This window comes from Bombyx mandarina, chromosome 11 (genome assembly GCF_030267445.1).
Source record: "Bombyx mandarina strain Sakado chromosome 11, ASM3026744v2".
In the NCBI taxonomy this organism is placed as follows: domain Eukaryota; kingdom Metazoa; phylum Arthropoda; class Insecta; order Lepidoptera; family Bombycidae; genus Bombyx; species Bombyx mandarina.
Window position 1 is genome coordinate 19,396,428 of NC_143218.1, and position 27,975 is coordinate 19,424,402.

The 27,975-nt window shown below is 39.6% G+C and overlaps 3 protein-coding genes across 10 annotated transcripts; 2 read left to right on the plus strand and 1 right to left on the minus strand.

The window, feature by feature from the left end:
- Positions 1-1,320: 1,320 nt before the first annotated feature.
- On the plus strand, positions 1,321-4,974 carry Cox11 (Cytochrome c oxidase copper chaperone COX11). Its single transcript, XM_028174779.2, has 4 exons — positions 1,321-1,668; positions 2,441-2,596; positions 2,714-2,881; positions 3,498-4,974. The coding sequence occupies exons 1-4, from the start codon at positions 1,405-1,407 to the stop codon at positions 3,642-3,644; spliced, it is 735 nt and encodes a 244-aa protein (XP_028030580.2). The 5' UTR covers positions 1,321-1,404; the 3' UTR covers positions 3,645-4,974.
- On the minus strand, positions 4,962-21,183 carry LOC114243298 (tektin-3). Of its 2 annotated transcripts, XM_089731169.1 has the most exons (11): positions 20,992-21,181; positions 11,198-11,337; positions 10,399-10,650; positions 9,990-10,080; positions 9,638-9,779; positions 9,018-9,115; positions 7,899-8,018; positions 6,710-6,842; positions 6,248-6,378; positions 5,470-5,624; positions 4,962-5,394 (listed from the first exon to the last, which is right to left on the minus strand). In XM_089731169.1, the coding sequence occupies exons 1-11, from the start codon at positions 21,034-21,036 to the stop codon at positions 5,184-5,186; spliced, it is 1,518 nt and encodes a 505-aa protein (XP_089587295.1). In that variant the 5' UTR covers positions 21,037-21,181; the 3' UTR covers positions 4,962-5,183. The 2 variants fall into 2 exon arrangements, with proteins under 2 accessions (XP_089587295.1, XP_089587296.1); XM_089731170.1 differs by lacking the exon at positions 11,198-11,337 and having other exon boundaries at positions 20,992-21,183.
- Nubp1 (NUBP iron-sulfur cluster assembly factor 1) lies at positions 17,722-26,958 on the plus strand. Of its 7 annotated transcripts, none has more exons than XM_089731175.1 (10): positions 17,722-17,911; positions 18,004-18,084; positions 18,953-19,113; positions 21,825-21,926; positions 22,327-22,417; positions 23,666-23,737; positions 24,675-24,868; positions 24,945-25,110; positions 25,171-25,203; positions 26,815-26,958. In XM_089731175.1, exons 1-10 carry the CDS (start codon positions 17,881-17,883, stop codon positions 26,847-26,849), a joined length of 966 nt encoding a protein of 321 aa, XP_089587301.1. In that variant the 5' UTR covers positions 17,722-17,880; the 3' UTR covers positions 26,850-26,958. The 7 variants fall into 7 exon arrangements, with proteins under 7 accessions (XP_089587301.1, XP_089587302.1, XP_089587298.1 ...); XM_089731176.1 differs by having other exon boundaries at positions 24,945-25,095; XM_089731172.1 differs by having other exon boundaries at positions 24,945-25,080; positions 25,126-25,203.
- The last annotated feature ends 1,017 nt before the right edge of the window (positions 26,959-27,975 follow it).

Genomic DNA, 27,975 nt, shown 5'->3' on the forward strand with positions numbered 1-27,975 from the left:
GTTGGCAGTTTTATTTTGAATTAAATTTTACTCACTAATTTCAGGCTTAATGTTTCATTTTTATGTATTTTTCACGACAAAAACGAACTTAAATTTGCGCGGGCTTCTAATTTTCGTAGTAGTAGTTTTATTTTTCCAACTGGAAAGGCAAAGATGTCATACCATACAGCCTAAACTTTTATATAATATATGTACATTTAATGAAAATTTATAATGTGAAAAGAAATGAAATTGATTAATATGAAACATGGCAAGAAATGAGATGAGATGAAATATAATCTCAGTTTAATGGTGGTCATTTACTGAGATTTTTTCGGTGGACTTTTTGGAGAATCTCGAGAAGTTACGTCTAGCGGCTTTGTTTTACTTTAACTACCATTACTACGTATTTAAACCCAAAGAAACACTAAATAGACAAAATAAAACAAATCACACAACTTTACTCCTCCAGCTCCCGCCAAAAACTCCTAATTTTCGTTTGATAGGTATAATATGTATTTTTCTTAAAATTTAATTACGGCCATTGGCTATTTGATCTTTTAGTGGATGTTAATAGTTTTCAAGAATCCTCTTGTAAATTGTAAACATTAACTTGGACTTCATTTGACTTTATCACTGAAAAAAGCACAATAAACCGCTATTATTATATTTAAGCCTAAAGACCGAAGATTGAAGACAAAATAAAAAATAAGGGATTTAAAAAAGATAAAAATAAGAACTTCAGAACATATCTAAAGTCTATCAAACCAAGAAGAATTTGTTATTTGCAAATTACTTAATACATATTTTTTTAAATTCTAAACATGAGCAAAGATAATAATAAAAATTTAAAAAGATTTTACTTAATTCAAGTCTACTATTAAAGTTATCTTTATTAAAAACCCTGTTATTAAAGTAATACAGTTCACTAACTGAAAAATGTATTTTTAGTAGCAAGATTTTGAATAAAACAGTGTATTTTTTAAATATAATCCCCGTTTTTCCCATCCAGCTTAACGAGTAAAAACTTTTATAAATTATCGTTTCAATTAAAAGGTTAGCCTAATCCAGGCTACAAGTGGCACAAAGCAGCACGTTACAATTTAAACCGTTGATTTTTCCTTTTTTTTCTGGGCATACGGCCTACCGCTTATGGACTTCAGCACTGACAGGGGGACATTTAAGCCAAAGCTTACTGGATAATAATCACTGCACGTAAAAAGCATTTCTAAAAAAATGGTTATTTTACACTTGTCTAAATTGAAGCAAACATTTAAAAAGTAATTTAAAAACATTTCTCTGACAGCCACACCACAACCAAGTCATCAAATTTAATCTGTGTATGGCTGTCTGTCATTATGACATAAAACTGGACGATAGCTAAAAAATGTAAATCAAATTTTGATTGAAATTTGAAATAAATAAATGAAAAATAAATACATAGTCACATTAGTCACAATGAACCGTGTCTTGTTAATGAACAGATGTTGTTATAGTGTTATAAGGTATAATTTTGTTGTAAATCATCAGATACTAATACCGAAGAAACCGCTTCAAAATGTTATCATCCGTAGTACTCACGATCAGAAGGAAAAAATCCGGTCGACGTTAAATTACATGATAGCTCTAGGAGTAATGACAGTAGGCCTCAGTTACGCAGCAGTACCTCTATACAGGATATTTTGTCAGGTATGAACAGAGACAAACAAAGTTATCGTAAAAAAAGAATATACCGAGTGAAGTTTCTAAGTAAAGAAATTACCACTCAGGGTGTGATCACCCAACGTCTGTGACAATGGCTGTATTATAAATTCATTATTTGCAATGTTCATACAATTATTTCATTTATTATTTAATTAATGTGTGCCTTGCATTAAGTGAGAGATAAGGTGCAACATGTTGCTCTTCCAGAAACGCTATCGATCACTATCTCTATGGGCTTAGGCTTAATTAGCATACGTTTGTTACAGTTTTTTTAATTTACAAGGTGAATTTCTAGGATCATATTTTTTTTTATTGCCCTTTTAGGCAGACGAGCATACGGCCCACCAGATGGTGAGTGGTTACCGTCGCTCATGGACTTCAGCAATGCCAGGGGCAGAGCCAAGCCGCTGCCTACCGCTTAATACTCTCCACAAGCCTCGTTTAAAGAAGGACATGTCATAGCGCTCGGGAAACACCGTGGAGGGGAGCTCATTCCATAGCCGGATGGTGCGTGGCAAAAAAGATCTCTGGAAGCGCACTGTGGATGACCGCAGTGGCTCCAGGTAGTATGGATGAACTCTACTCCGATGGCGGGCGGTGCGGTGGTAAAAACGAGATGCCGGCATCATCTCGAATAATTCCTCAGAGCACTCCCCATGGAACATACGGCACAAAATACAGAGGGAACCGTAGTCCCTCCGCAGACCCAGAGGTTCCAAACGATCCTCATCATCGATCATATTAAATAATGTTACAGGCTTACAGCTATGGAGGCACAACAGGACAAATTGAAGCAAATCAAGCAGTTAGTAACATGAAAGCCATCAAAGATAGGCCCATAAAGGTCAGATTTAATGCAGATACAGCTTCTTCAATGCAATGGAACTTTAAACCTCAACAACCTGATATCACAGTGAGTATTGTTATGTATTCTTAATTGTGGTATATTTTGAATCTTTATTCTTCTATCATTACATAACTAAAACTCTAAACTAAAAAACAAGAACATCATGCTAAAAATATTTTCCAGGTATTACCAGGTGAAACTGCACTAGCATTCTATACAGCAGTCAATCCGACTGATAAAGCAGTGACTGGGATCAGTACATACAATGTAATTCCATTTGAAGCTGGTCAGTATTTTAACAAAATACAGTGCTTTTGTTTTGAAGAACAACAACTAAATCCACATGAACAGGTAAAAACTAACTATATTTTAATTGCATAAACTATTGTAAATTAAGACGGGAAGCTGCATTATGTCAGTATTAGTAGCATATTTTTATTCCTGGATCAACAGACATACAGTGGTCAGTTATATTGAACCCTGCCCAGGTTGGTACCACCACCCTGTATATTTCTGTTGCGAAACACTAATGTGTTTCAATTTGTAAGGTGGGTTGCCTGTTGTACTATGAAACTAAGACTTAGAACTCAGTTCATGGTGGGTGCTAGCATTTAAGTTGTTGATATTTATGGGCTCTGGTAACCACTAAACAACAGGTGGGCTGTGAGCCCACTCACAGCTACTCACAACAGGCGGGCTATGAGCTCGTCTACCCATTTAACCAGTAAAAAACACCACTAAGTACTATTATACTGGAGCACTTAGCCTTTATTTTACTGATCCTGCAAATTATTCTAGATTCCAATTAGATAAACTAAATATTTAGATTGACAATTACATAGAACACAAAAGCCAATAGTGTTAAACTGAATCAACCATACAAATAAATCAATTTAAATAAATAAAAATTAAAGGGTAAAATATATTAAAGTGTTTTTTATACAATTTCTTCTTCTTATTCTAATAGGTGGATATGCCAGTATTTTTTTACATTGACCCAGAGTATATAGAAGATCCCAAAATGGAGTTTATAGACGAGATTGTGTTGTCATATACATTCTTTGAAGCTAAGGAAGGCATGAAGTTACCTGTGCCATCATATGTGAAGCAATGAGGATGGCTCATCATGAATTGTGGATAACATTCTCCTGGATTTGTATTACAAAGTGAATAATAAAATTCCTCCTTACTCGTGCTTACTAAGATACAGTTATCCTGTATTAGGTTTGCACTTCATTTTATTGCTTTTTTAGAGGTACTCAATACTTACTTACCTGGTAGTAAGTCACACAGCCAGCAATGCCAAGCTCACAGTATATTTGACTGACCATATATTTCTTATTTTCAATATTGGTATAGTTCTATGAGCCTTGTCAAATTTAAATCACTTTTTCAGTCAGCAAGATGGCCACCATACCGGCTTTAAATATTGTATAATCATTAATCCCATGCATTTGAGACTTCAACCGTACATCGTCAGGTTGTCTTATATCGTCTATGGGCTTTGGCAGCCACTTAATAACATGAGTACACATATGTACATAAAATAGTTAGCATTTGAAAAGAATATCATATATAAAGATATATAAAGAATACTTTGTGTAAAACATTTAGTTCAGCTGATATCAATGTCATGGACTTTTCTTAATAAATAATAAACAGCAATCCCAAGATTTCATTTTCGTAATTGGACAATGCGTTTTTGTTAATGACTTTGTGTAGAGTAGTTTTTTGTTATTTAATATAATTAAAATGGGAATTTTAATAAAAATTATAGATAAATACAATACAATGTACCATAATGTAAAAAGTGTGTGTAAGCTCTTAGGTGTGACTGAACTTTACTTTTTAAGTACGACTGATGCAGTTGGCAAGAGCGGTCAATAAACGAAACTTTTCTGTCTACGTGCTTAATATTTTTATTAAAATTTAAATATATTGATTCAATAAAATATTATATTATTATAATTCACAAACTACCGTCTATTATCAGATATGTTCTGCTTAGACACCGCCAACTTAAAAAGACTAAGTAAATGACTCTAAAGTAATACCTTTATCACTGTGTTAATTAATGTGTATCGGTGTATGAAGTCACTATCGTTTGCTAAATTTTGACACATGAACTCAATGGACAACGGTCACGTTAAAACTAACACGAGATGGAGCGCGTATTGAATGCACTGAATGTACTACCTACTCATTAAATTTTCAAACCGAACACTTGAAATGAATTATTAGATTCATTAGGAGTAAACTTCAAAAATATTAGATGAGAGAGAGCAAGGTTGAGAGAGTAGGAAAATAATTGAACATGGTAATTTTTGTAAATCACTACTTAAATAAATGTAAAATTTGATAATTTTAAAATATTGTTTTCCTTGTGGTGAGTCGAAGCTTTGTTTTGTTTAAAAATTAAAAATAAAAAGTATTTTTTAATAAATTTGTTTTATTTAAATTTCAGACAAAAAGAAACAATATTACAAATAAATACAATTTCCCACAACAATTTTTTTTTTTTAATAGACAGCATTGTTTTTCGATTGATAAAATTATTCATGATCGTTGTGTCAATGAACGTTTGTGCAACAAGATAGAGATGTTTAAAGGGAAATAAAATATTTAGTGTAATGATGAAACCGGCACGATGGTGTCACGGCTTGATGGCGGCGGTGACGGGGTAGCCGCGGCGCAGGCCCATGCACTGGTCGCGGTCGATGAACAGCGTGGCGGCCTTGTTGCGCAGCTCGGCCTCCAGCCCGGCGCGCACGCCCAGCAGGCTCTGGTGCGTGCCCTCCGCCGTGGCCAGCCGCGCGCGCACCGTCTCCATGGCCTGCTGCAGGTCGCACGTCTCCTGCACCAGCCTGCAACCCAGTCGCGTGCCGGCTCAGCTCCCGTGACCGCCCGCGCCCACCACTACAACCAAGACTGACGCTAACCTGTTCTGAGCCTCGTCCCGACACTTCTCCAGGTGAGGCCTGTTGGTCCTGGCCTGCAGCCTCGTGTGCGCCACCTTCAGCGGCTGCAACTTGTCTTCGATTGCCTTGTTCAACAGTGCCAGAGTCTTTTCGACATCAAATATTTCTTGTTGGATCTAAAAATTTTACGTTAAAAAGATAAATTCATTTCATCGTAAACTAACTACCTAAGCACTGCTTGACTTGAGTATTTCTCACTTTCTATAAACAAAAAAAAATGAACTAAGAACGTTTTTAATTATTGATTCATCTGCTCAAACATATGATATACATAAATCACAAAAACATAGATAGTTTAAATGTAAAAATGTAGTTCAGCTATGCATTTATAAAATCAATATGGAACGTTCAAGTCGATATTTTCTTAAATGACAATTCCCGTTGGAATGCTTCGATGTCGAACTTAAAACAGTCTTCTTTTTTCCTAACTATTCGCTGGTAGCCTATGAGGCTATTCCAGTTATGCGGACGGGTATCTACCCGTGAGCTCACCTGAGCTCACGGGCGGAATTGTAACCCACTGAGAAGATCCGGTGACAAACTCAGCGGGCTGTGTCTATGGGTTAGTTCGCTCGTCGAACTCTTCGTCGTAATCGATGAGTTTGACGAAGACCGTGATCGGTGCTTGAGGGGCCTAAAAGCACCGAGAGTGAATCCGGGGGATCCGACATGACATGCTTAGGGCGACGGCGGCTTTGCGTTGCCCCGTCGGGTCGGATAAGGTAAATCAGCCCTTGACCTTGTGCAGATGCAGTTGAAGTTTGTTCTTGATCTCTATAGTTTCCGCGATGCGCCTGGTGAAGGCGCTGTTCGTGTTGCTCCACTGGTCCCAGATCTGGGTCGCAGACACGCTGATCAGGTTCTCCGTGTCTGTCAACAATACAGCGCTGCTTACACCACACACTTGAGACGCTGCTGAGGTCATCATCATCCTTTTGCCCTATTCCCAGTCACCTGGGGTCGGCGCAACATATTTTCTCCTTCCATACTTCTCTATCATATACCATTTCTTTGCTTACTCCTCTTTTACGGGAAGACGGTTCTAAGGTACTGTACAATTACATTAATTTGTTTCAAATATCATTCAATAGTCACGACGAAAATGGAGTTTAGAGTTTAATTCTAGATTTTTTTTTGGTAAAGGAGTTTTGACCAAATGGGGTTTTAATCGAAAGCCTAGTTTCGTGTGTAGGTGCGGTACCGGAGAGCATCTGCATGGCCTTGGCCCGCTCGGACTGCGAGCGCTGCAGGGTGGCGGCGCTGGCGGCGGACCAGCGCGCGGCGTCGCACACCGTGGGGTCGTACCGCTCGATGCCGGCGTAGTACTGCAGCCCCTGCGCGCAACCACCCCACTCTTTGTTGTTAACGTGCCACACTGACTCAACTGTACTCTCTACCTCTCTCTCACTGAACAACCCGCTTCTGAAGTCACCGTGGCCTAAAGGATAAGACCAGTGCATTCGTGTTGAGCGATGCAACGGTGTTCAAATCCCAGGTGGTTACCAAGTTTTTGTAATGAAATACGTACTCAACAAATGTTTACGATTGACGTCCACGGTGAAAGAATAATATCGTGTGATAAAAATCAAAAAAATATAATTTAATTTGCGTAACTACTGGTGGCAGGACCTCTTGTGAGTCCGCACATGTAGGTACCACCACCCCGTCCTATTTCTGTCGTGAAGCAATAATACGTTTCGGTTTGAAGGGTGGAGCAGCCGTGGTAACAATACTGAGACCTTAGAACTCATATCTCAAAGTGGATGGCGGCATTTACGTTATAGATATCTATGGGCTCCAGTAACCACTTAACACCAGGTGGGCTGTGAGCTCGTCCACCCATCTAAGCAATAAAAAAACCTAATTGAATTACATCTTTCAAACTGGAACAGAAAAGTTTTGAGGTAGAAATAGGCAAAATTACCCATGTAAACATAGAATACACCCCATCATCAAAAATTGATAAATTTTGCATTGATTGATTAATTTTCATTACACGATTGTTAAAGTGTTTTGCTGTTCCTTCATTTTAGAAGCCATTCATGAACCCGTGCTAATTTCTTTAGGATAATTGGTATCAGCTCTGGCATAGTCGCATCCGTTCAAATGAGAGCACCGGCCGTATTGTCCCTATGTCACGAAAATTTCATATTCTATTTTTATTTCCTGGACCTCTCATTTACAGCAAAGAAGGCTAGTTGTCTGTAATTTAAAGTAGCACTAATATTTAAGCCAAATCTAACGGAACCTTACAAAGACCACGCCGTCTAAGCAATTTTCTGATTTTATCAAACACTTGAAAACCTAACATTGTTCTTTGTAATTTAAAACATGAATGATTCAAAGCTTTGCCCCGTCTACACATAAATAGCTTCTAGTCTAGAACGTACCTTCGAAAAGTTATTGAGCTGGTGACACATGGAGTCGATCCCGAGCGCATACTCCTTGTTGCGCATGTCGGTCTCCAGCTCGTGCTGCGTCGCGCGGCAGTTCTTGGACTGCTGCCGCACCTGGACCACAGGAAGAATGGAAAGCAGTCGACGACGCCCAAAACACGTCATTTCGGATCCTCTCGATCCACTAACGGTGCTTCTTGGTACTTCAAGCACCGGTCACCGTTCTCGTCGAACCCGTCGCTTGCGACGAAGGGCTCGACGAGTAAATTAACCCTCAGACACAGCCCACTGAGTTTCTCGCCGGATCTTCTCAATGGGTCGCGTTTCCGATCCGGTGGTAGATTCTGCAAAGCACGGCTCTTGCTAGGGTTCGTGTTAGCAACGTCGTCAGGTTTGAGCCCCGTGAACTCACCTACTAGTTAAGGTTACACTGGAATAGCCTCTCAAGGCTACCAGCTTAGGTAGAAAAAAAAAAAAAAAGGAACTCAGGTTATACTCGAATACGCCCCCTCTCTCTAACTTTTCCGAAGTTTAAATTAATAAATGAAAACTTGGAGATAAATCTAGCCCTAGAGTAGAATACTGTGTACTGTGGAAACCACAATACAGTATGCACCAACACAAGTACAGATACGGCCCAGTACCTAAGTAAGTATGTCAAGACAATACTGTCCACACTCTGCCTTCGCCGCGCACTCGAGTACTTCGGTCATATGTCTCGAAAAACGCCCGATAGCGTAGAGAAACTAATCATGACCATGGGAAGGGAAAGAGACCACGGGGGCGCAGCCCGACGAGGTGGTTCGATCAAATCCGCACCACACGGAGATCCCATTCCACGAAGCCCTTCAAGCGGCCAATGATCGGAGGCGCTACATTAAGGAATAAAATCCTGCTGAAACATGATGGTCACAACCCTCAGCAGTGCGGAAACGACGCGAGTAGGACGACATAAGTATATAAAATAAAGAGATAATAATCATACAGTCACAGCAAATCTGTTCGTCACACGAGTGGTTGCCCGATGTGGGATTTGAGACCGCGAGCCCCGGCCCAGCAGTCAGAGTCGGTAACCGCTACGGCACTATGACAATCGACACGAAAATTACTTACTTTTTCAAGCATGCTGCGAAACTTGTCCTGGCACTCTCGCAGCAAGGCGACCTCTTTCAGGAGGGACTGCTCCACCGTGTCGTGCACTTGCTCCAAACCTAAAATATATTCAAACTTCTAATAGTTTTTATTAGATTTTTTTTTTGGGTGGACGAGCTCACAGCTCACCTGGTGTTAAGTAGTTACCGGAGCCCATAGACATCTACGACGTAAATGTGCCACCCACCTTGAGATATAAGTTCTAAGGTCTCAAGTATAGTTACAACGGCTGCCCCAACCTTCAAACTGAAACGCATCACTACTTCACGGCAGAAATAGGCAGGGTGGTGGTACCTACCCGCACGGACTCACATGAGGTCCTACCACCAGTAAGAATTTGCTAAGAATTTGCTTTCAATTTCTTCTTTACAGTACATCCCCACTGACTTATTTAGACGAATAATAGTTACTAAAAAAAAACTAAAAAATCTTAACAATATTAATATTAATGATGCTGTCATAAAACAAAAACAATTAATCATAGGTAAAATTGAGTCGTTCCTTAAATTTCCATTTACGAAATCTACCCCAGAGCTTGATGCTGCGATAATATTTTAATGCATGATGATGAAATAAAGTGCCTTGTCTTTTCTCCCGGTGGTAGAGACACTCCTGGACAATGTGAAGAGGCCCCTCGATGCCGGCGATGGCTCGCTCCAGCTGTCGGCGGGTGTCGCTCAACTTCTCGCAGGTTGCAACCAAACGTTCCATCTCGATAGAGACCTGGAATCGGATACCTTTTACAATTACCTTCACAATAATTTATGAAAGTCATATCAGTACAAGAAAACTGATGCTTTTTATTGCCATTCTAGGCAGACGAGCGAACCGCCGCTTAATGGCGAGTGGTTACCGTCATGAACGTCAGCAATACCGGGTGCACGGCCGAGCCGTGCGCTGCGTAAATATCAGTAAGTACTTAAAATTACCGACCTCGTTCCTCCAAAACGTAGTGTCTGTTATTCTTTCGCCGATTCTCCGCCCGGAGTCCCTTTGTCCTTGGGTACCAATCTCGTCGGTTTCTCTGCAATTAGTTTATTAAACCTTTCACTCTTAGAAGAATTCATCACGGCGTACGACCGTGACATTGACATGTCCTTTTACTTAAATGCCAGACCCAGGTCTGGTTCGCTTTAATGGCTGAAATGTACGACGGGAATCATTAGTATGATCATTACTGACTCTTTTTCTTTATTTAGAGGCATATCTAAACTGTACAGAAGTACAACATTTATACTAAATGATTATTTTTTTCAAAGAAAGACACTTTCTTAAAGCTTCTCATACATATATTAATAAAGTTTAATTTAATATATTGGTAATAAATTTCCTACAATGATACCTTAACACCCGCATAATGTCGTTCCTGACTCTTTCGGAAAAATTCCTCTTCGCATCCGACTCATTGTAGTTCTTGATGGTGTTCTGGTTCCACTCGTACTGCGTGTATCTCGTATAGAGAGCTGCTCGAGCCGCATGCTCAGGGCTGCGATCGAAGCCAGTCACTAGGTTCGGGAACCGGAGCGGCTCGGCCGCCATGCCGGCTGGCGTGTAGCACGGGTCCACCATGGTGTTTGTTATAGGCTGCGATGGCCTGGTATAGACAATTATAATTACTCAAAACTATGTTTGTCTAAAAAAATCTTTCACATAAAACTCCGTATTGGTCACTCTCTGAGTCCATGAGTTAAGTAAACTTATAATTTTTTTGCGAGCGTACACAGAAAGGCAATTAATTTAAAGAACCCATTATTAACACAGTGGATGGTTGTATGTAGTAGAATACAAAGAATTAGTCGAATTTGTCAAAAGTGCAAGTGAAAGAAGTGAAACTTCTTTTGCGGTAAGTATGTGTATTGTGGTTTTTTCAATTTCATCCTTAAATAAAATTTCTCTTGTAATAGGAAATTCTATGTATAAGAGAAACGACCTATATAGCTCGATTTGTCCTTTGCCAACGGTCGAGTGGTTCGCGAGATGCTATGTCTATTTTCTCACTCTCGCTCTTCCTAAATTGTATCTTTTCTCTCTAGCCGTAACAAGTTTGTCGAGAGTTAAATTTTATTCTCAACGTGCCTAAAGAAGTGTCAATTCAAAAATTACTAAAATTTGGATTTGCTTCGGTAGCCTTATAAACATACATTGGGGTAACTTCAATTTCTTCATAGCCCATTATAGGTCTCCAAGGGTGTTTTTTTGGTGAATGGAAACAATAGCCCACTTGTGGCGGGACACTGGGACCTCCTGCTGTCTCCTTTACTGGACTCCATTGTTGAAGTTGCTACGACAATAAAACATTCAAATGTGATATTTTATTTGATGCAATATTCTTGCAGTGCTAAACTACTACTCCACGATTGATAATTCAATAAAAATAGGATTATAGCGGCAGTCACGATAACCTTCTTATCGTGATTGCCGCTAATTACATATCCGACCCAAACGACGGGGCAACGCAAAGCCGCCATCGCCCAAAACTTATCGAATTCTCCACTGTCGGTGCTTTTAGCCTAGGCTTTTCGTGCTCCAGTCTTGGCTGGTCCACGAATCTACGTGCGAACTAGTCCATAGACACAACCCACTAAGTTTCTCGCCGGATCTTTTCAGTGGATTGGTTATTCTGATTGGGGGGTAGACTCTGGGAAGCACTGCTCATGTTAGAGCCAATGTTACAAAATCTCTCAGGTTCAGTAGCTGGAATAGCCCCTTAGGCTACCAGCGATGAGGTAGGTGAAAAAAATAATAGTATTTTTGTAAAATTGAAGTTGTTTCTTGAACATCAAAACGAACGTGTCCAATGAGGGATCTTTTCGTAAAAAGAAAATTGTTCCAAACAATCATGTAGGGCATAAAATAATTGTGATTTTCATGATTATGATCCAATAAGTACATAAGTAGTTTCGATCTTAGATTATATACCACTCGTGTAAATGATCTAAGGTTTCAATGTTATTTATAATTATTCGACACAAACCAGATCAAGCATTTGATAGTATGATATCTTACTACTAAATAATGTTATTTAAGATTAACCATTGCGGTCCTAAGACTAATGTATTGTAAAACTATATGTGTAATACGTGTGGACACGACCTCAAAGGGTTAAAACTTATAGTATAATTATAGGTAAGACTATAGGCAATTACCGTGCACATTGTCTCTTCCTTAGCCATTTTCTGATTGTAAGCTTAATAAAATACAATTGAAATTTAGATAAATTTAAATTAAAAATATAATAAACATAGGATTATATTTTTACAATTCAAACAAATTTCGAATTACTGCCAAAGTGACATTAAACATTATAATAGAATCACGGAGGCCCAGAAAGTACACAGGTAAATAAAATGAACAAACTTATGGGGTTTTCAGTTATATTCTTAGTATTTTCTTTGTTATTTTGTACCTACCTAATATAATACCAAAATACCTCGATTTTACATACCATAAGCTTGCATGGCCAACAACCAAGAACGCTTCACGAAAGAGTTCACGATTAAAAAATATTGTATAATTGAAACTAAATTTGCAAACAATTGTTCTTGTATCTATTGTTATTTAAATTAAATTATAAGTTCATATCTTGATCACGACTATGTTACCCCCTCCTGGTGCCAAAGCTGGATCCGCCCTTGCATACTGCTACCCACCTAGTGCTAGTACCCAATACTACTGGTAGCTCGGGGCGATGTTGTTGCCTGTTTCATGTTGCGACTGCAATAAATCTGACTTATAGACTTAATAGTCAGAATTATGTTATGGATTTTCGGATTAGGTAAATACCATTGTCATGTCATCAGATGGTGGGCGGGATTTAAATTTCTAAAAGGACAGTGCAGTATCAGATTTTATTGTTAATTATTACTTTGCTAACTCTTTTTTGTAGTACAGGTTGTCTAATGAAAACTTAATTAATAATAATTAATATTAACGTTACAATATGTAGGTATAAGGTCAAGTAAAAACTAAGGCAAGTTATAAACTAAAAATCATATTTATAAAGATATAGTTGAACCGGCAGACTTTGTAGTGCCTCAATCGATAAATAAAAGACAAACTTTTGTATAAAATAAGCATAAAACAAACATAAGAAATCCGTCCGATGGGGGACACATCAAAGGAAAAACAAAATTGTTTGTTTTTATATAATTCCGAGCATTTTCATATTTTTTTCGCCTTTTAAACCTTCTCTGAACTTCCACGAATAATTCAAGACCAAAATTAGCCAAATCGGTCCAGCCGCTCTCGAGTTTTAGCGAGACTAACGAACAGCAATTCATTTTTATATATATAGATAGAAGATAGATTTCACTGGCTATGTTCCGATTTACACTGCGAGCACGTTTAACTTCGAGGGGCAATTCTATAATCACCGAACTAGTAAGTGAGCTCACGGGGCTCAAATCTGAGGTCGTTGCTAACACTAGCTCTAGCAAGAGTAGTGCTTCGCAGAATCTACCACCGGATCGGAAAGGCGACCCACTGAGAAGATCCGACGAGAAACTCAGTGGGCTATGTCTGTGGATTAGTTTACTCGCCGAAACCTTCGTCGCAAGCGACGGGCTCGACGTGAACAATGACCGGTGATTGGGGTACCTAAAAAAAAAGCTTAAATTTATCTATATAAAAAATTTGAATATCCCAGCTATCGTCAGTTGAATTAATAAAAATAAGTATACTTTTTAGTAAAAGAAATTTTTTTTTTTTTTTTTTCCTACCTAAGCTGATAGCCTTGAGAGGCTATGTCAGCGTAACCCTAACTTTAGTAGGTGAGCTCACGGGGCTCAAACCTGACGATGTTGCTAACACGAACCCTAGCAAGAGCCGTGCTTCGCAGAATCTACCACCGGATCGGAAACGCGACCCACTGAGAAGATCCGGCGAGAAACTCAGTGGGCTGTGTCTGAGAGTTAATTTACTCGTCGAGCCCTTCGTCGCAAGCGACGGGTTCGACGAGAACGGTGACCGGTGCTTGAAGTACCTAAAAGCACCGTTAGTGGATCGGGAGGATCCGAGATGACGTGTTTTGGGCGACGTCGACTGCTTTCCATTCTGTCCGCAGGATCGGGAATGTAGTTACCGGCGGCCACGATGAGAGGGTTCTCGTGTCGTGCCGCTTTATCGAAGTGGCGCATGGACGCCGACTGCAGATACTTACTGATGGACTCTAAGTCCAGGTCGTCATGGAGGTCGACATTCCTGACGAACCACGGGGCTCCGACGGCTATCCTGCAAAAACGGGATTGAATGACTTGGAATGATTTCAAGTGTATGCGGGCCGCGTGAGCGAACACTACACTTGCATAGGTCATGACGGGGTGTATGCAAGTTTTGTAGAGTGTCACCTTATTTCTAAGGGACATTTTACTTCGCCTACATATCATCGGGTAGAGACGTCCTAGAATGAAGGCGGCACGATCGCGTACCGTCTTGATGTGGGGGCGGAATGTCATCCTATTGTCGAGGGTGACGCCTAAATATTTGACCTTCGGGGCCCACGGTATGGGCTGGTCGAACATCGTGATCGGGCGAACGGCGGGGGCGGGGGTATTGACGCGCCTAGTCGGGAGGGGGATGCTCAGCGTGGTGTTCGGAGGGCGACCCCTTTTGAAGAGCACCGCTGTGCTTTTCGTGGGGTTGATGTCGATGCGCCACTTCCGGAACCACTGTCCCATGGTGGTAGCTGCGGTCTGAAGTCGTCGATGAAGCAACGCCTTCTTCCTACACGAGTAGTAGATGGCGGTGTCATCGGCGAAGAGCGCCAGATGGGTCTCCGGAGACCGGGGTATATCATTGATATACAAACTAAATAGTAACGGGGAGAGGGCGGAGCCTTGCGGGACTCCGGCTGTGACGTGACGGGGCCGGGAACGCGTTCCCTCGACTCGATATCGGAACGAACGGTTCGACAAGTAGTCTCGTATGATGAGCACGAGTCTGTCTGGCACTCCCATGTTATACAGTTTGTATATCAAACCGTTGTGCCAGACTTTGTCGAACGCCTTCGCTATATCGAAGAAGAGGGCTCCTGTCGGAATGGGTTAGAAAATATTAATCTACAAGCAATGTAGATACCTAATGTTAATAACTTAATAATCGAATTATTGAAATGAGGCTATGCAAGGTAAAAGTGATCACGTGATCAAAGTACTGACAGCAACTTACTTCGAAAAGATTAATGCTCACAGTAGAAATATGACGATGATTTAAGACGTTTCCCTAGGATACCGCGACTGTATACTGTCAGTCCAAAACGTAACGAATTTCCCCCCTTAGTAAAAGCGTTGGATAGTGCTCGCAACGTACATCGACTTTCGACCTGGACTCTTGACTGAAACGTCTATACTGAGTCTCAAGCATACCATCCAGTGCTACATAGACTAAGACACTCCTGTCTACGACCACTTTTTAGACTTATCTAAAGCGTTTGATCTGGTGGCGTATGACAGGTAGTGGCATAAGTTGTCAAGTAATACAGATTTGCCTCATGAGTTTGTCTCTCTCTTGAAATACTGGTATGGTAATCAGAGGAACTTTGTAAAGTGGTCGGTGTCGCAATCGGACATGGATAAGCTCGATTATGGGGTCAGACGAGGTGGTTTGTCATTGCCAAACTTTTTTTATTTATACATAAGCCGCCTGATCCATGGGCTCCGCCATGCCAGAGTCGGCTGCTCCATTGATAGTGTGTTTGTCAGGTTAACATCGTGTTACTAAGCCCATCGATCAGGGGTCTCAGAAAGCTGATTTGGATATGCGAGCGTTATGAGGAAGAACATGGGCTCCGATATAATGCCATTAAAAGCGCGCTAATAATATTTAAATGAGGCAGAAAGACCTATGAAACTGTCCCACCAGTCACACTTAGCCGCAGTGTCCTTAAGCATGTGTCGCAAGTGGCAATTCAAGTATCTGGGTCCTGGGTCACTGAGATGCTTGCAGACGATGTAGACATGGAAAGGGAGCGCAGGGCGTTATCAATCAGGGGTAATATGCTGATACGTAAGTCGCGCGGTGTACTACAGAAGTGAAAGCTATTCTTTTCAGAGCATACTACCAGTCTTTCTAGACGTGCAGCCTATAGGTTAAGCACACCCATAATATAATAACGCTTTTAAAGCGCTGATGTGTCTGACAAGTCTTTGCGGTGCGTCGAGGATATTTGCAGATGCGTGAATAGCGCGATAGCTTCGGAGCAATCATTCGTAAACGAATCGTTTCCGCGATTTGCCGCGTGCGAGGCAGTCCCAGTGGCTACCCTGAGGCTGTTCGCTTCGCGGATGGATCTGGACTGCCCAATAATGCAACACTCGACAAGTGTGCATCCTAACCAGCCTATAGGTTAAGGTAGTTTGTTTTAATTTAATTTCGAAATAGTTGTTGTTGTTTTTATTTTATTATTTTAATCTATGTGAAGGCAACATGGATGTAATATCTGAAGTAAATGAAATAAAAAAATGTAAAGGCCTTATGTAGGTATCTGCCACTGAAGTAGGAAACCTATGGAAATGAAACGTCAACAAAAAATTCGTGCCACTGTGACGTCATCTGGCCACAAAACATGGCGGTTTTAGTGCTGCCCAGAAGATTATAATGTTAGTAGGTTTTATCGATAAACGTTCTTGGCTCATTTTATTTTAAATATTGTTGAGTGAATGTATTTGTAGAATTTATACTTAATAGGAAGTAAGTATATTGTTATGTGCAAAGATGATGTGATTTAGATATTATGTGAAATCTAAGACGAGTTCGTGCTTCAAATTTGCCAAGTAAACGATATGACGATTTTTAAAATTTGCTACACTGATTTTATAAAGTTGTCGTTTGCCGCAAAACATAAAGATATGGCGTAGTACAGTGCCATCTGCCCATTTCTAGCATGCTGAATGTTATCGTATTTTGAGTACGTGTTTTTCTTAGACTATTACAATCTATTTTAATTGTTTTGCTGACTCTAAAGTCCGTAACACATTACCGCAGCGCACCTCAAGGAAGGTACGCCGCACCATTTGAATCACTCTCACTTGAGAGTGATTCAAATTTTAAACTTATCAAGGGACCGCCTGATAAAAAAAAAAAACCTACAGAACATTTATTCGTTAATAAAATTACAAACGTCATTCCTTGTGACTTCCTCTCTAAAATCACTTAATTAATAAATATTTAACGAGTTGACAATAGTGTTATAAAACTATTTTATTTAAATAGTTCCGACGACTTTCTTGAGATCCTATAAAATATGTTTTAATTATTATTTTTGTATGTTTTAAGCATGATAAAATAAGAAATTTTATATAAGCAATCATATTAAATCGATATCAAAGTCAATAAATAATGTACAACCCAAAACAGACGGTCGAACTGACGTGACAATGACATTTGGCGCGCTAAACATGGCGGATTTTCGGCCTCATTAGACGGAGACGGAGACATTTACGTATATTCATGTTTCATTTTATGTACGCACTGAAATACTGTTATATTGTTTTCCTGCGAGTTAAAGTGCTGAGTAAGAGCGAGATAGATATATGTTTATGTATGTGCCTTCAAAATGGGTGCTATTTATATAAGCAATTGTACGTATAGAACAATATGTCGTGTCCCTATTATATAGGTCTATGGTATCTGCGATATTCCCTTCACCCACTCGACTGTTTCAACGTCACAAAACAAACGTCAGATGTCAAATGATATCAGATAAAAACAAAAATATTTTTACAAAATTTGCAATGAATTTGTTCAGATTAACTCAATTTTACTTAATCATTCCATAAGAGAACTTGTGTTTTAAAGAATTAATAGTCGTCAAACAGTAATATCAAATATGAGCAGCGTACCAGACAACGCGCCGCAACGTATGTATTAATTAAAATCACAACACGTTGCTGTATATCGTTAATAGCAAAGAAAACAAATTTAGTAAAGAATGCATTTATTAATACTGTAGATTGCCCTGGAACTCAAAGCGAGGATGCTGGTAAAGCTTCAGCCTGTGCTGGATGCCCTAATCAAAACATTTGCGCATCTGGTGGGTAAAAAATATATTTATAATTGTTTTTTATTACTTCAAACGAATATCACCTATTTGAAAAATTACAAATAGATATTCTCGTAGGGGAAACAAGAATAAAACTAGCTACACAAATAAACTAAAAATGTAAACGAAAAACATTTAATTTACTTTGTAAACACATATTATTATTTTTTATTGTAAGATCAAATCGAGAATGGGCAATATAACCTGAAGATAATTATTAGCCCTTTGCTGCCCCTATCGACGGCATCAATTGATTTTTAATATGGATATAATTAATATTATACTTTAACTTTTTTTTTGTTAATTCAACAATAATAATTAGATCATGTAAAAATGCCCTGTGAGAAATTATTTTGAAAATTCTCAATTGATCTTAATTTAAACGTGTTGATTTTATGAAGCTGATTGAATAGTATAGAATAGATTTCACTGCTCCATATGCTTAAATATAGTTTTACCAAGATTTTTACTTCTTTAGACTCCTGTATTTACACCTGATTCATCACTAAAATGGATTAAATACAGGTACTGAGAAACAACTGGACTGAATATTATGAATTTCTTTTCAAATACCCTTCCAAAAAATTTTAGATTTTTATTTTATTAATTTTTTTATTTAGTACTATAGTAAAATTCAGTACCTTGAAAGCTTATTGCTTAGAGAACTGCTTATCACAGTATCATACTATTATTTCTTGGTTGCTCTTAGTATAGCTAGTGTTATTTGGTAATTATGTTCTCTTTACTCTTCCCCTACATTGTTCACTGTTTAATTAGAAGTACTGTAGACTACAATGGGTTTTGATAGTCCTATTAGGCCGTTAATACTTTTAAGCCAAATGTAAAATGATTTTCATAGGAGAAGCATCTCAACCTGACCCCGCAGTAGAACTGATAAAACAACGTCTCGCCAATGTAAAGCACAAAATTCTGATCTTGTCCGGTAAAGGGGGGGTCGGAAAAAGTACTGTGACATCACTAATTGGGCACGGTCTTGCATCAATGAGTCCTGATATAAACGTAAGTAGTTTAAGAGATTATTCACAAATTATGAGAGTATTAAAAAAATCAGTTTATAATTTTTTACCTTAAAGTTCTGACTTGTAAGATGCTCATGGTGGATTCATTTTTTAGTTGTACGTTTTTATTTTATGTATTTGTGGTGGGGTATATTGCACTCTTTCATGGTTAGGTCCATCATTCTACCTATTTCTGCCGTGAAGCAGTAAAAACTAAGTACATGTATTTTAATTGCATAAATGATTGTAAATTAAGGACAGGAAGCTGTGTTATCTCAGTTTTAGTAGCATATTTTTATTCCTAGATCAGCAGACATACAGTGGTCAGGTATATTGAACCCTGTCCAGGTTGGTACCACCACCATGTATATTTGTTGCGAAACTCTAATGTGTTTCAATTTGTAAGGTGGGTTGGCTGTTGTACTATAGAATGAATACTTGGAACATGTGCCATGGTGGGTGGCGGCATTAACGCTGTTGATGTCTATGGGCTCTGTTAATCACTTTGATTAACACCAGATGGGCCGTGAGCTCATCCACCCATATAAGCAATAAAAAAGTAATGTCTATTAATTGGTAAATATTTAGTAAGATTAGATGATTGACTAGATTATGTTAATTATACTAGATATTTAGAGCACCAATATTTTCTTGCAAACTGTTCCAATGTATGAATATTCTTATTAAAATATCAATATCGATTTTGTTATATATCACAGTGCGTGAGTTCTATCGCGTAGTTTCGAATTTGTTTCGCCAGTTTTTGTGAGGTCAACAACATATTTAGGTACTCAAGATTTCTATTTATTGCTTAGATGGGTCGACAAGCTCACAGCCCACCTGGTGTTAAGTGGTTACTGGAGCCTATAGACATTTACAACGTAAATGCGCCACCCACCTTGAGATGAGTCGTCTATTATCAAAGGCGGCAATCTGTACATTTGGACAAAAATTTTTTATTGATATGTCAATACAGATTTATTTGAATATAATCGTCTCCTTCAAAGAATACGGTTCAAAACCTGCATTAAATAAAGGTTAATAGTTAACCTGTTATTTATCTAAGATGTCGTTCCGAAGAGTTTTGTGACTGCCAATGGAATACAAAGTCAATAATTCGTTTTTCTGATTTACCAATCATTGTCCAAAAGTCAGATTGCCGCCTTTGATAATAGACGACTCAGATATAAGTTCTAAAATCTCAGTATGATTACAACGGCTGCCCCACCCTTCAAACCGAAACGCATTACTGCTTCACGGCAGAAATAGGCAGGGGGTGGTACCTACTCGCGCGGGCTCACAACAGGTCCTACCACCAGTAAAAGTGTGTGTCGTGATGAAAAGTAAAAGTTCTGCAGAGTCGTATTAAAATTAGCGTTCTATTAAAATAACAATAGTTTCACTGTTTAATTGATAGTACTAATCGTCGTGTCATTAAAATGTCAATGTACCATTATAGGACGATCAGGTGAAATGCCTTTATCTATTCACAAATACATTAATTAAATATATAACTAAATATATAACATGATTACAAGTGGTATTCTATGATGCTTGTATTAAATCCATTGAAATGGTCGTTCATGCAATTTATGTCTCTATTTCATCTCACAATCAATGAACCTACGCATATACATAATACTGTGTTGTCGATAAATAATTCAGTAATATTTCTTTATTTGTTTACACTTGCAGGCCAATAATTTAGTCAAATAAAACTGTCCCTAATGAAAGCACTTTTTTTATTGCCCTTGTGTGGCCAACCTGATGATGAGTGGTTACCGTCGCCCATGAACTTCAGCAATGCCAGGGGCAGAGTCAAGCCGCTGCCTACCGATAATACACACAATAATAAAATGTACAAATTAAGTCGTCATACCCTGTTGTATCTTGATCTCCTTTCGTAATTGTTTCCAAACTCCATAATGGCACTGATCGAGTTAAAATCTCGAACGCGTGCCGCGTGCAAGGATGTCAAAAAGCTAAAGATATCGCGATACACCAAAGTCTCAGGTTGGACGACGCGGCGACCGTACCAGCCTTCAACGTGACACCGCCCCGCTTACACTACTTTGAGTTGTAGAATATGGGTCACGTTTAATGAGATTCTTATGGTAATAAAATATAGGAATGCACCTTTGTTATTTATGAATTTTAATCCGTATTCAAAAACAAATAGAATCTCCATTTGTAAAGTGCAATATTTTTATGATAGTTGTTTCGATAAAAACAATTTCATTAGTAAATCGGTACCATTTTCATGTATTTATCATCTTTAAGGATTATTTTTTAATATTTTAATAGAAAGAACAACATACATAATAATAGCTATAACAAAACTACCTACCCACTGAGTTTTTCGATGGATCTTATAACGATTCTAATCCCGTGGTAGATTCAGCCAAACACTACTCTTGCTGGGGCTAGTGTTAGCAAAATCTCTCAAAAAAAATTTAGCCCGTACCTCACCTACCCATCTGCGCGTAGCTGGAATAGCCCTTAGGCTACTAATGATTAGGTAGGAGGGGATAAAAACAGACGACGTTGCCCCCCATTTCTCGTGGTGCCCCCACGAGGATCTCTGATAAGTTATTATTGTGTATGTATTAATTGCACCTTGATGTACTTTCAATAAACAGACTGAATACGCTATGCGTTTAAGACTCTTACAATGAACTATCGGTTTTTATATATTTATATACGATATTATAGGTAGGTATACTCGATGCCGACATCTGCGGCCCGAGCCAGCCGCGAGTGTTGGGCGTCCGCGGAGAGCAGGTCCACAACTCCGGCTCGGGGTGGTCCCCTGTTGTAAGTACTTGAACTCCGACTTGTAACCCGTGTGTTTAGCGAGAGTTAACGCTGTCGATTGCGTAAAAGTTAACGCAACTTTGTATGCAGTTGGAACAGCGCCCCTAGCGGCAAACGTAGACAAATGTTCCAACTCTATTTAAATTTAAGTTAACTTTTACACTAACAAACTTTTACAAAAACTCGCACTAAGCACACTGAGTGCTTAGCGTTGGATTAACCTCTTAACTGTCGTAGATATAGAAGGAGTACCACTATTTTCACAAACTATAAAGAACGAGATCGCATTTTAAGTAATTTATAGCCATTTTGCCATTTAATAGTTAATACTTAATTAATCACAATGGATCAGCGGGATGTAATAATTATTAAAAAATGACCTGAATTCTTATCACGCCAGTACGTTACGGATAACTTGTCGCTGATGTCGATCGGGTTCCTGTTGGGCAGTCCCGACGACGCCGTCATATGGAGGGGACCGAAGAAGAACGGTTAGTACTTATGGTAGTGATCATAATACTACTTGTAATTGAACTATTTCATAGGCGGTTCATAGGTGTTGCGCCTCTTATGTTACTAACTTATTGCTCTCTTCATATCATCACTACATAGTATAAAACAAAGTCGCTTTCTCTGTCCCTATATCCCTATGTATGCTTAAGTCTTTAATACTATTCAACGGATTTTGATGCGGTTTTCTTAATAGATAGAGTGATTGAAGAGGAAGGTTTATATGCATAATAACATCCATTAAATAGTGGAGAAATTAATAATAAATTATAGTTTCCGAAGCGAAGCGAGGGCGGGGCGCTAGTAAATAATATATTACACTAATAAATTCGTTATCTATATTTTATTCTCCTTGCTCGAGAGCAAGCCCTGCGATATTTTAGAAATCGTCGCACCTAAGGCAATGCTTCCCAGTCTTTTTCTTTCCCGTACCCATTAGTTAAACTTCCGATTTATAAATATATCCTACTAAGAACTCCATACCTGCACCTAAAAATGCTTCTTGTCTCTCTTAATCAGTCGTTCGGTTTCTATCAAGTAAATTATAAGGTTCATTTTAAACTACATGACGCAGACGTAATACATTATAATACTGAATGTTAATATGCGTATTTCTGTCATTACCAAAATAATTTTCATGTACCCCAATGGACCCTGCTCACCCCCAGGGGGACGTGTATCACAAGTTGCGAATTGCTGGTCTAGAAGATAAGACTTTCGGTGTATCTATCTAGTAATGTGACCGTATTGGCGTTTGAATCCCGCACGTTGGTACTAATGTTTTAAGGCAATTCGTACTGAAATGAAATCCTTGTGTTTATGTAGAGAACAGATATTCTTAGCACGTTGGTGTAGGTCACCGGTGCCCTACGCGGCGCACTGATGTAACTATTCCGATTTCTCTCTTTGTTCTTCTTACTAAGGCGCCGGAATATCTAGTAGACTCTGGGAAAGACAAATCCGAACGATACTGACAATGAATCTATTTCCAACAGACCTAAAAGACTAAAACATACATTATCAAACAAAAGAAAGCGAGGCTAGGCAATCCAGGCGCTTAGTAACAGAAATCGACATAATTACTTCAGAGCGCCGCGTAGGACACCAGTGACCTACATGGCAGTAAATGTGTTAAGAAACTATGATGCTTCTTGTTGATACTTCAGAACTATAAACATTCTGATATCTCGGACCATCAACATTTGATTCGTGTAAAAATCACTGCACAGGTATGATCAAGCAGTTCCTGAGCGAAGTGGACTGGGGAGACTTGGACTACTTGCTCATAGACACGCCTCCCGGTAAGACTAACTCTAAATAACATAACATAATATAAGTAAATTATATAACGTAGCTCCTCCTCTTTGCGTGGTGTTCCTCAGTGCCTGGTCGTAACCTTTGTGGGGAGCACTTTTGTTCGGACTATGTTCCTCCATTCCTTCTTGTCTTCTGCGCAGTGGATGGCGACATTGATGCTGGAATCCAATATCGTCTAAATATAGCCCAATAACGTAATTAAACATTACTAGTGGTCCCGCACTAGTCGAAATCCGACTATAATTAATTGGAATTGTAAGTTTGTACACTATTATGATTGTATTTTATACTTCTATAAACACAAATTTCGCCAAGAATATACACTATAAAAATATTAACAAAAACAAACAATATTTAATCTATTCTCAATTTGACAACAGACGTCAAGAACTAAAGTTTGACAATAAATAGTATACATGCGTGTGTGCGTCAAATACATGGTATGTAGTGTGTGTAATGTTTTCTTTATTGATTTAATGTATCTTTTATGCATTATTTAAAAAAAATATTAGCACTGTGCACTTCTTCCCTGTATTCTCCATAAGTGTGGAAAATTTCATACTCCTCCGTCCGCGCAATTTTCGTAAAAAGGGATACAAAGTTTTTGCTTCATGTATTAATAATTATATAGATAATTTGATCGTTTAAACCAGGGGTTCCTACACTTATTTTGTCTACTGCCCACTTTGAGAATTTAGCACCCCCATTTTATCACCTATTAAGAAACCACTATAGCGAGAGCTCAGTCGGTGTCTAAGAATCCTCCTAGATGAAATTACAAATCGCCTTCCAAGCCTCTACACAACACCCCTATTTTTTTTCTGGGTCTCTTACTGCCCCCCTTTAGGCCTGTAGAGCCCATAAAGGGGCGTTATCGCCCACTTTGGGAAAGGCTGGATTAAATTATACGGCTTCGGTCAGGTACGTCGGACGAACACCTGTCCGCGGTGCAGTACCTGGCGCAGGCGCAGGTGTCGGGCGCGCTGCTAGTCACCACGCCGCAGGAACTCTCGCTGCTCGATGTTCGCAAGGAGATTGACTTCTGTCGCAAAGTCGGGCTCAGGGTGCTCGGGGTCGTCGAGAACATGTCGCTGTTCGTGTGCCCCAACTGCAAGGTGAGTCACCGAGTCGAAGGTGGGGTGCGGTAGGCGGTATCTCTTTTGGCTGGTCGTGTACGGGTGTGCGTTGCAGAGTCGCAGCGAGATCTTCCCGGCGACGTCTGGTGGAGCGGCCGCCATGTGCCGCGAGCTGCGCGTGCCGCTGCTGGGCGCGCTGCCGCTCGAGCCGCGACTGGCGCGCGCCTGCGACTCCGGCGAGCTGCCGCTGTCCGCGCCCGCCGCCGCCGCGCCCGCCGCCGCCGCGCCCGCCGCCGCCGCGCCCGCCGCCGCCGCGCCCGCCGCCGCCGCGCCCGCCGCCAACACGCACGACGCGCTGCGGGAGATCCTCGACAGTAAGCTCGGTCGCTGTATTACCTCTATAGTTATAATATTCAAAATAATTTAGAAGAAAAAATAACATAATCATTTATTCATAAAATAGATTAATTTAATTGACTTCTGTACTTTTTCGCCAACTAAAGTACAATGTGAGGTTAGGAACCATATCCTAGAATGTACATTTTTATTGCTTTATAATTTTCTATCTCGCAATTAATCCAGACATTTATCGCGCTACCTCAGTTGTGATGCAATCTTCCGTAAAAGCGTAGTGTTGATAATCCTTGACACAATAAAAATAAATAATCATTATTTTGTAGGTATAATATTTTCCACTGCACACACTTGTTCAAAATTAAGCTGAGAAAAAAATTGATAATCTCAGGGGACACTTAACCAAGCACTTTCAAAGTGGTCGATATCCACCCCAGGGGTAAACGAAAACCGTTTTTGGGGGTCAACGGGGTGTAAAAATCGACGCTTAATAATTAACAAATCTCTATATGAAACTTTCAAGATGCGTGCACAAGCTCGTATCCTTGAGCTGTTAGGTATTCGGACGCGCTCAGTCCGCTGTGTCCAAGTCCCACCATTCCTGGCGGAGCCCGCGCTGGCCCCTTGTCCTGGTCACACTGTAAAAAACCTCCGGTAAACCTTCGCTCCTAAAAATAACACTAAGTTCGTACAAGATGAAAAACTCGGCAAGTCAGATAGGATTTTTAAAGTCATTTCACCACGGGGATCGAATTAATTTAAAACGAACGTATTGCTTCGCGCCAGGATGGCGCCACCCGTTCGTGAAGGTTCACAATACGTCCTACCACCAGTAAGTGCGGCTATCGAGTGCAGTAAATGCGGCTGGCGTTCGAGATTAATATCAATGTATTACTTTACTTTCCGACTTCGGGAAGGGTTGCCGTGCATACCGGAAAGTTTCTCGATATTAGGGTCATAAAGTCGGACATCGGTGACTGCAACTTTTCAAATTGTAATTAGGTAGCACGTACATAAGTCGAGATACTAAAAAAAAGAAAAACCACACACCATACAACTGATCCGGTGCAAAGCGATTTCTGTAAAAAGTATCAAGCGTTATAATTCTAATGTCGGGATTTAAGTCCACAAATCAAACTATTACTTCGGTATAGTCGAATCCTTTGCCGAGTACTGATGAATTACCAGTATGAGTTGGTATCGCTATCCTGTCTATTTCTGTTACAAAACAATACATGGCCCCTAGTTTGGAGGGTAGGGCAGTCGTGGTACTTATGAAATTAAATCTCTCTTAAAAGTGACCAGCAGCGTTTACCTTGTTGTGTTGCTTGTAAACACTTAAATCCAAGGTCTGTAGCCCATCTGCACATCTAACAGTAAAAAAGAAAAAAAATATATAAATTAATTCTTCTTCTTCCCAATCGTGTCACTTATGAGGGAATGCTCTTAGTCGTCATGTAGTGTTGGAGGGGACATACTTGACGCGTCTCACGATGTTCCGCCGTCTCTCCCTGCTCCCTCCCCGCTCCTTACAGGACTCAATTAGGGAACCTCCCAATGTATTTTTAATTTGGTCGGTCCACCTCACTGACGACCTCGTGCGGTCTTGTTAATTAACGTCTTTTTTTCAGAAATCGTAGCAGCCTGTGAGAACTCCTCGAACTAAGCAACAAAAGTAACTTGCGCTTAAGTTCCCGTTCGTTAAATTTGTTTCAAATACCATGTACCATATACCCAATTATAATAAAGTAAATATAAGTAGTTACTGTACATAATGTGTTCTTATTTATCCTAATTTAACGCTTAAATTTAACAATATTTTCTTCAGCATACGTCGCTTTACTTCACTTACACAACCATCATTGTTCGATATCAAGGCTCCAAGGTATATGAAGGATTGAACGACCTCGCAGTTGTTTGTAATCTGAGTGATATCTTGCAAGTTTGTTTTTGGCTCGGTCTGCAATCATCATTTTGGTTTTACTGCGCTTAAGCTTTAATCAAAACTCTTGGCTTTTGCGCTCAATCTTGAGAAGTATATATAAGAACAGAAACATCACCAAGGTCACGGCTCGTACGAACTCTTGTTATTCCCCTAATTTTTATACGCACGGTTTTATACGGTAGGGCCTCTTGTGAGTGCGCGCGGGTAGGTACTACCACTTTGCCTATTTCTGCCGTGAAGCAGTAATGCGTTTCGGTTTGAAGGTTGGGGCAGCCGTTGTAGCTATACTTGAGACCTTAGAACTTATATCTCAAAGTGGGAGGCGCATTTACGTTTTATATGTCTATGGGCTCCAGTAACCACTTAACACCAGGTGGGCTGTGAGCCCGTCCACCCATCTAAGCAATTAAAAAAAACGCTTGCGTCAGGTTGAAAAAAGATCGATGCTTTGGAGATGTGGTGCTGGAGACGAATGCTTGGTATTTTATGGACCGAGCTTCGCAACAATATCTTCACTCTTCAAGAACTCTGCATTAATCAGCGCCTTTAAGCGCTCGTACATAGGCGCATAGTATCATTTTTCGGACATGTCTCCCGGTGTGGAAATGACTCTAGAGGGTGCCTTTTCGTTCAGGGCAAAGTAGAAGGTACCAGACCACGGGGAGGGTTGCCTATGAGATTGTCCGTCAAGTTAATAAATGGCGGCTATTTACATGAATGTATCAAGCTCACCACAAACCTAAGAGAGGCGATTGCTCGTGAGGCGCATAGCATCTGCTCACAGTAATGATGCTGTTTGAAGACCACGGTCGCTCTGACAAGTGATACGACATACGAAAAATTATAT

What these genes read in the sequence shown, in the direction of transcription:
- Cox11 (XM_028174779.2), top strand. Translation starts at nt 1,405, where the DNA reads ATGAAAAATAAATACATAGTCACATTAGTCACAATGAACCGTGTCTTG. An exon ending in CTCAACAACCTGATATCACA is followed by an intron (nt 2,597 to 2,713) that starts GTGAGTATTGTT and finishes AATATTTTCCAG; the next exon opens with GTATTACCAGGTGAAACTGC. An exon ending in AACTAAATCCACATGAACAG is followed by an intron (nt 2,882 to 3,497) that starts GTAAAAACTAAC and finishes TTATTCTAATAG; the next exon opens with GTGGATATGCCAGTATTTTT.
- Nubp1 (XM_089731171.1), top strand. Translation starts at nt 17,881, where the DNA reads ATGAGCAGCGTACCAGACAACGCGCCGCAAC. An exon ending in ACCAGACAACGCGCCGCAAC is followed by an intron (nt 17,912 to 18,003) that starts GTATGTATTAAT and finishes TTAATACTGTAG; the next exon opens with ATTGCCCTGGAACTCAAAGC. An exon ending in GAGGGGACCGAAGAAGAACG is followed by an intron (nt 22,418 to 23,665) that starts GTTAGTACTTAT and finishes ATCACTGCACAG; the next exon opens with GTATGATCAAGCAGTTCCTG.
- LOC114243298 (XM_089731169.1), bottom strand. Translation starts at nt 21,036, where the DNA reads ATGGAGTTTGGAAACAATTACGAAAGGAGATCAAGATACAACAGG. An exon ending in GGAGATCAAGATACAACAGG is followed by an intron (nt 11,338 to 20,991) that starts GTATGACGACTT and finishes TTATTGTCGTAG; the next exon opens with CAACTTCAACAATGGAGTCC. An exon ending in TTCGCAGCATGCTTGAAAAA is followed by an intron (nt 8,019 to 9,017) that starts GTAAGTAATTTT and finishes CCTGTGGTCCAG; the next exon opens with GTGCGGCAGCAGTCCAAGAA.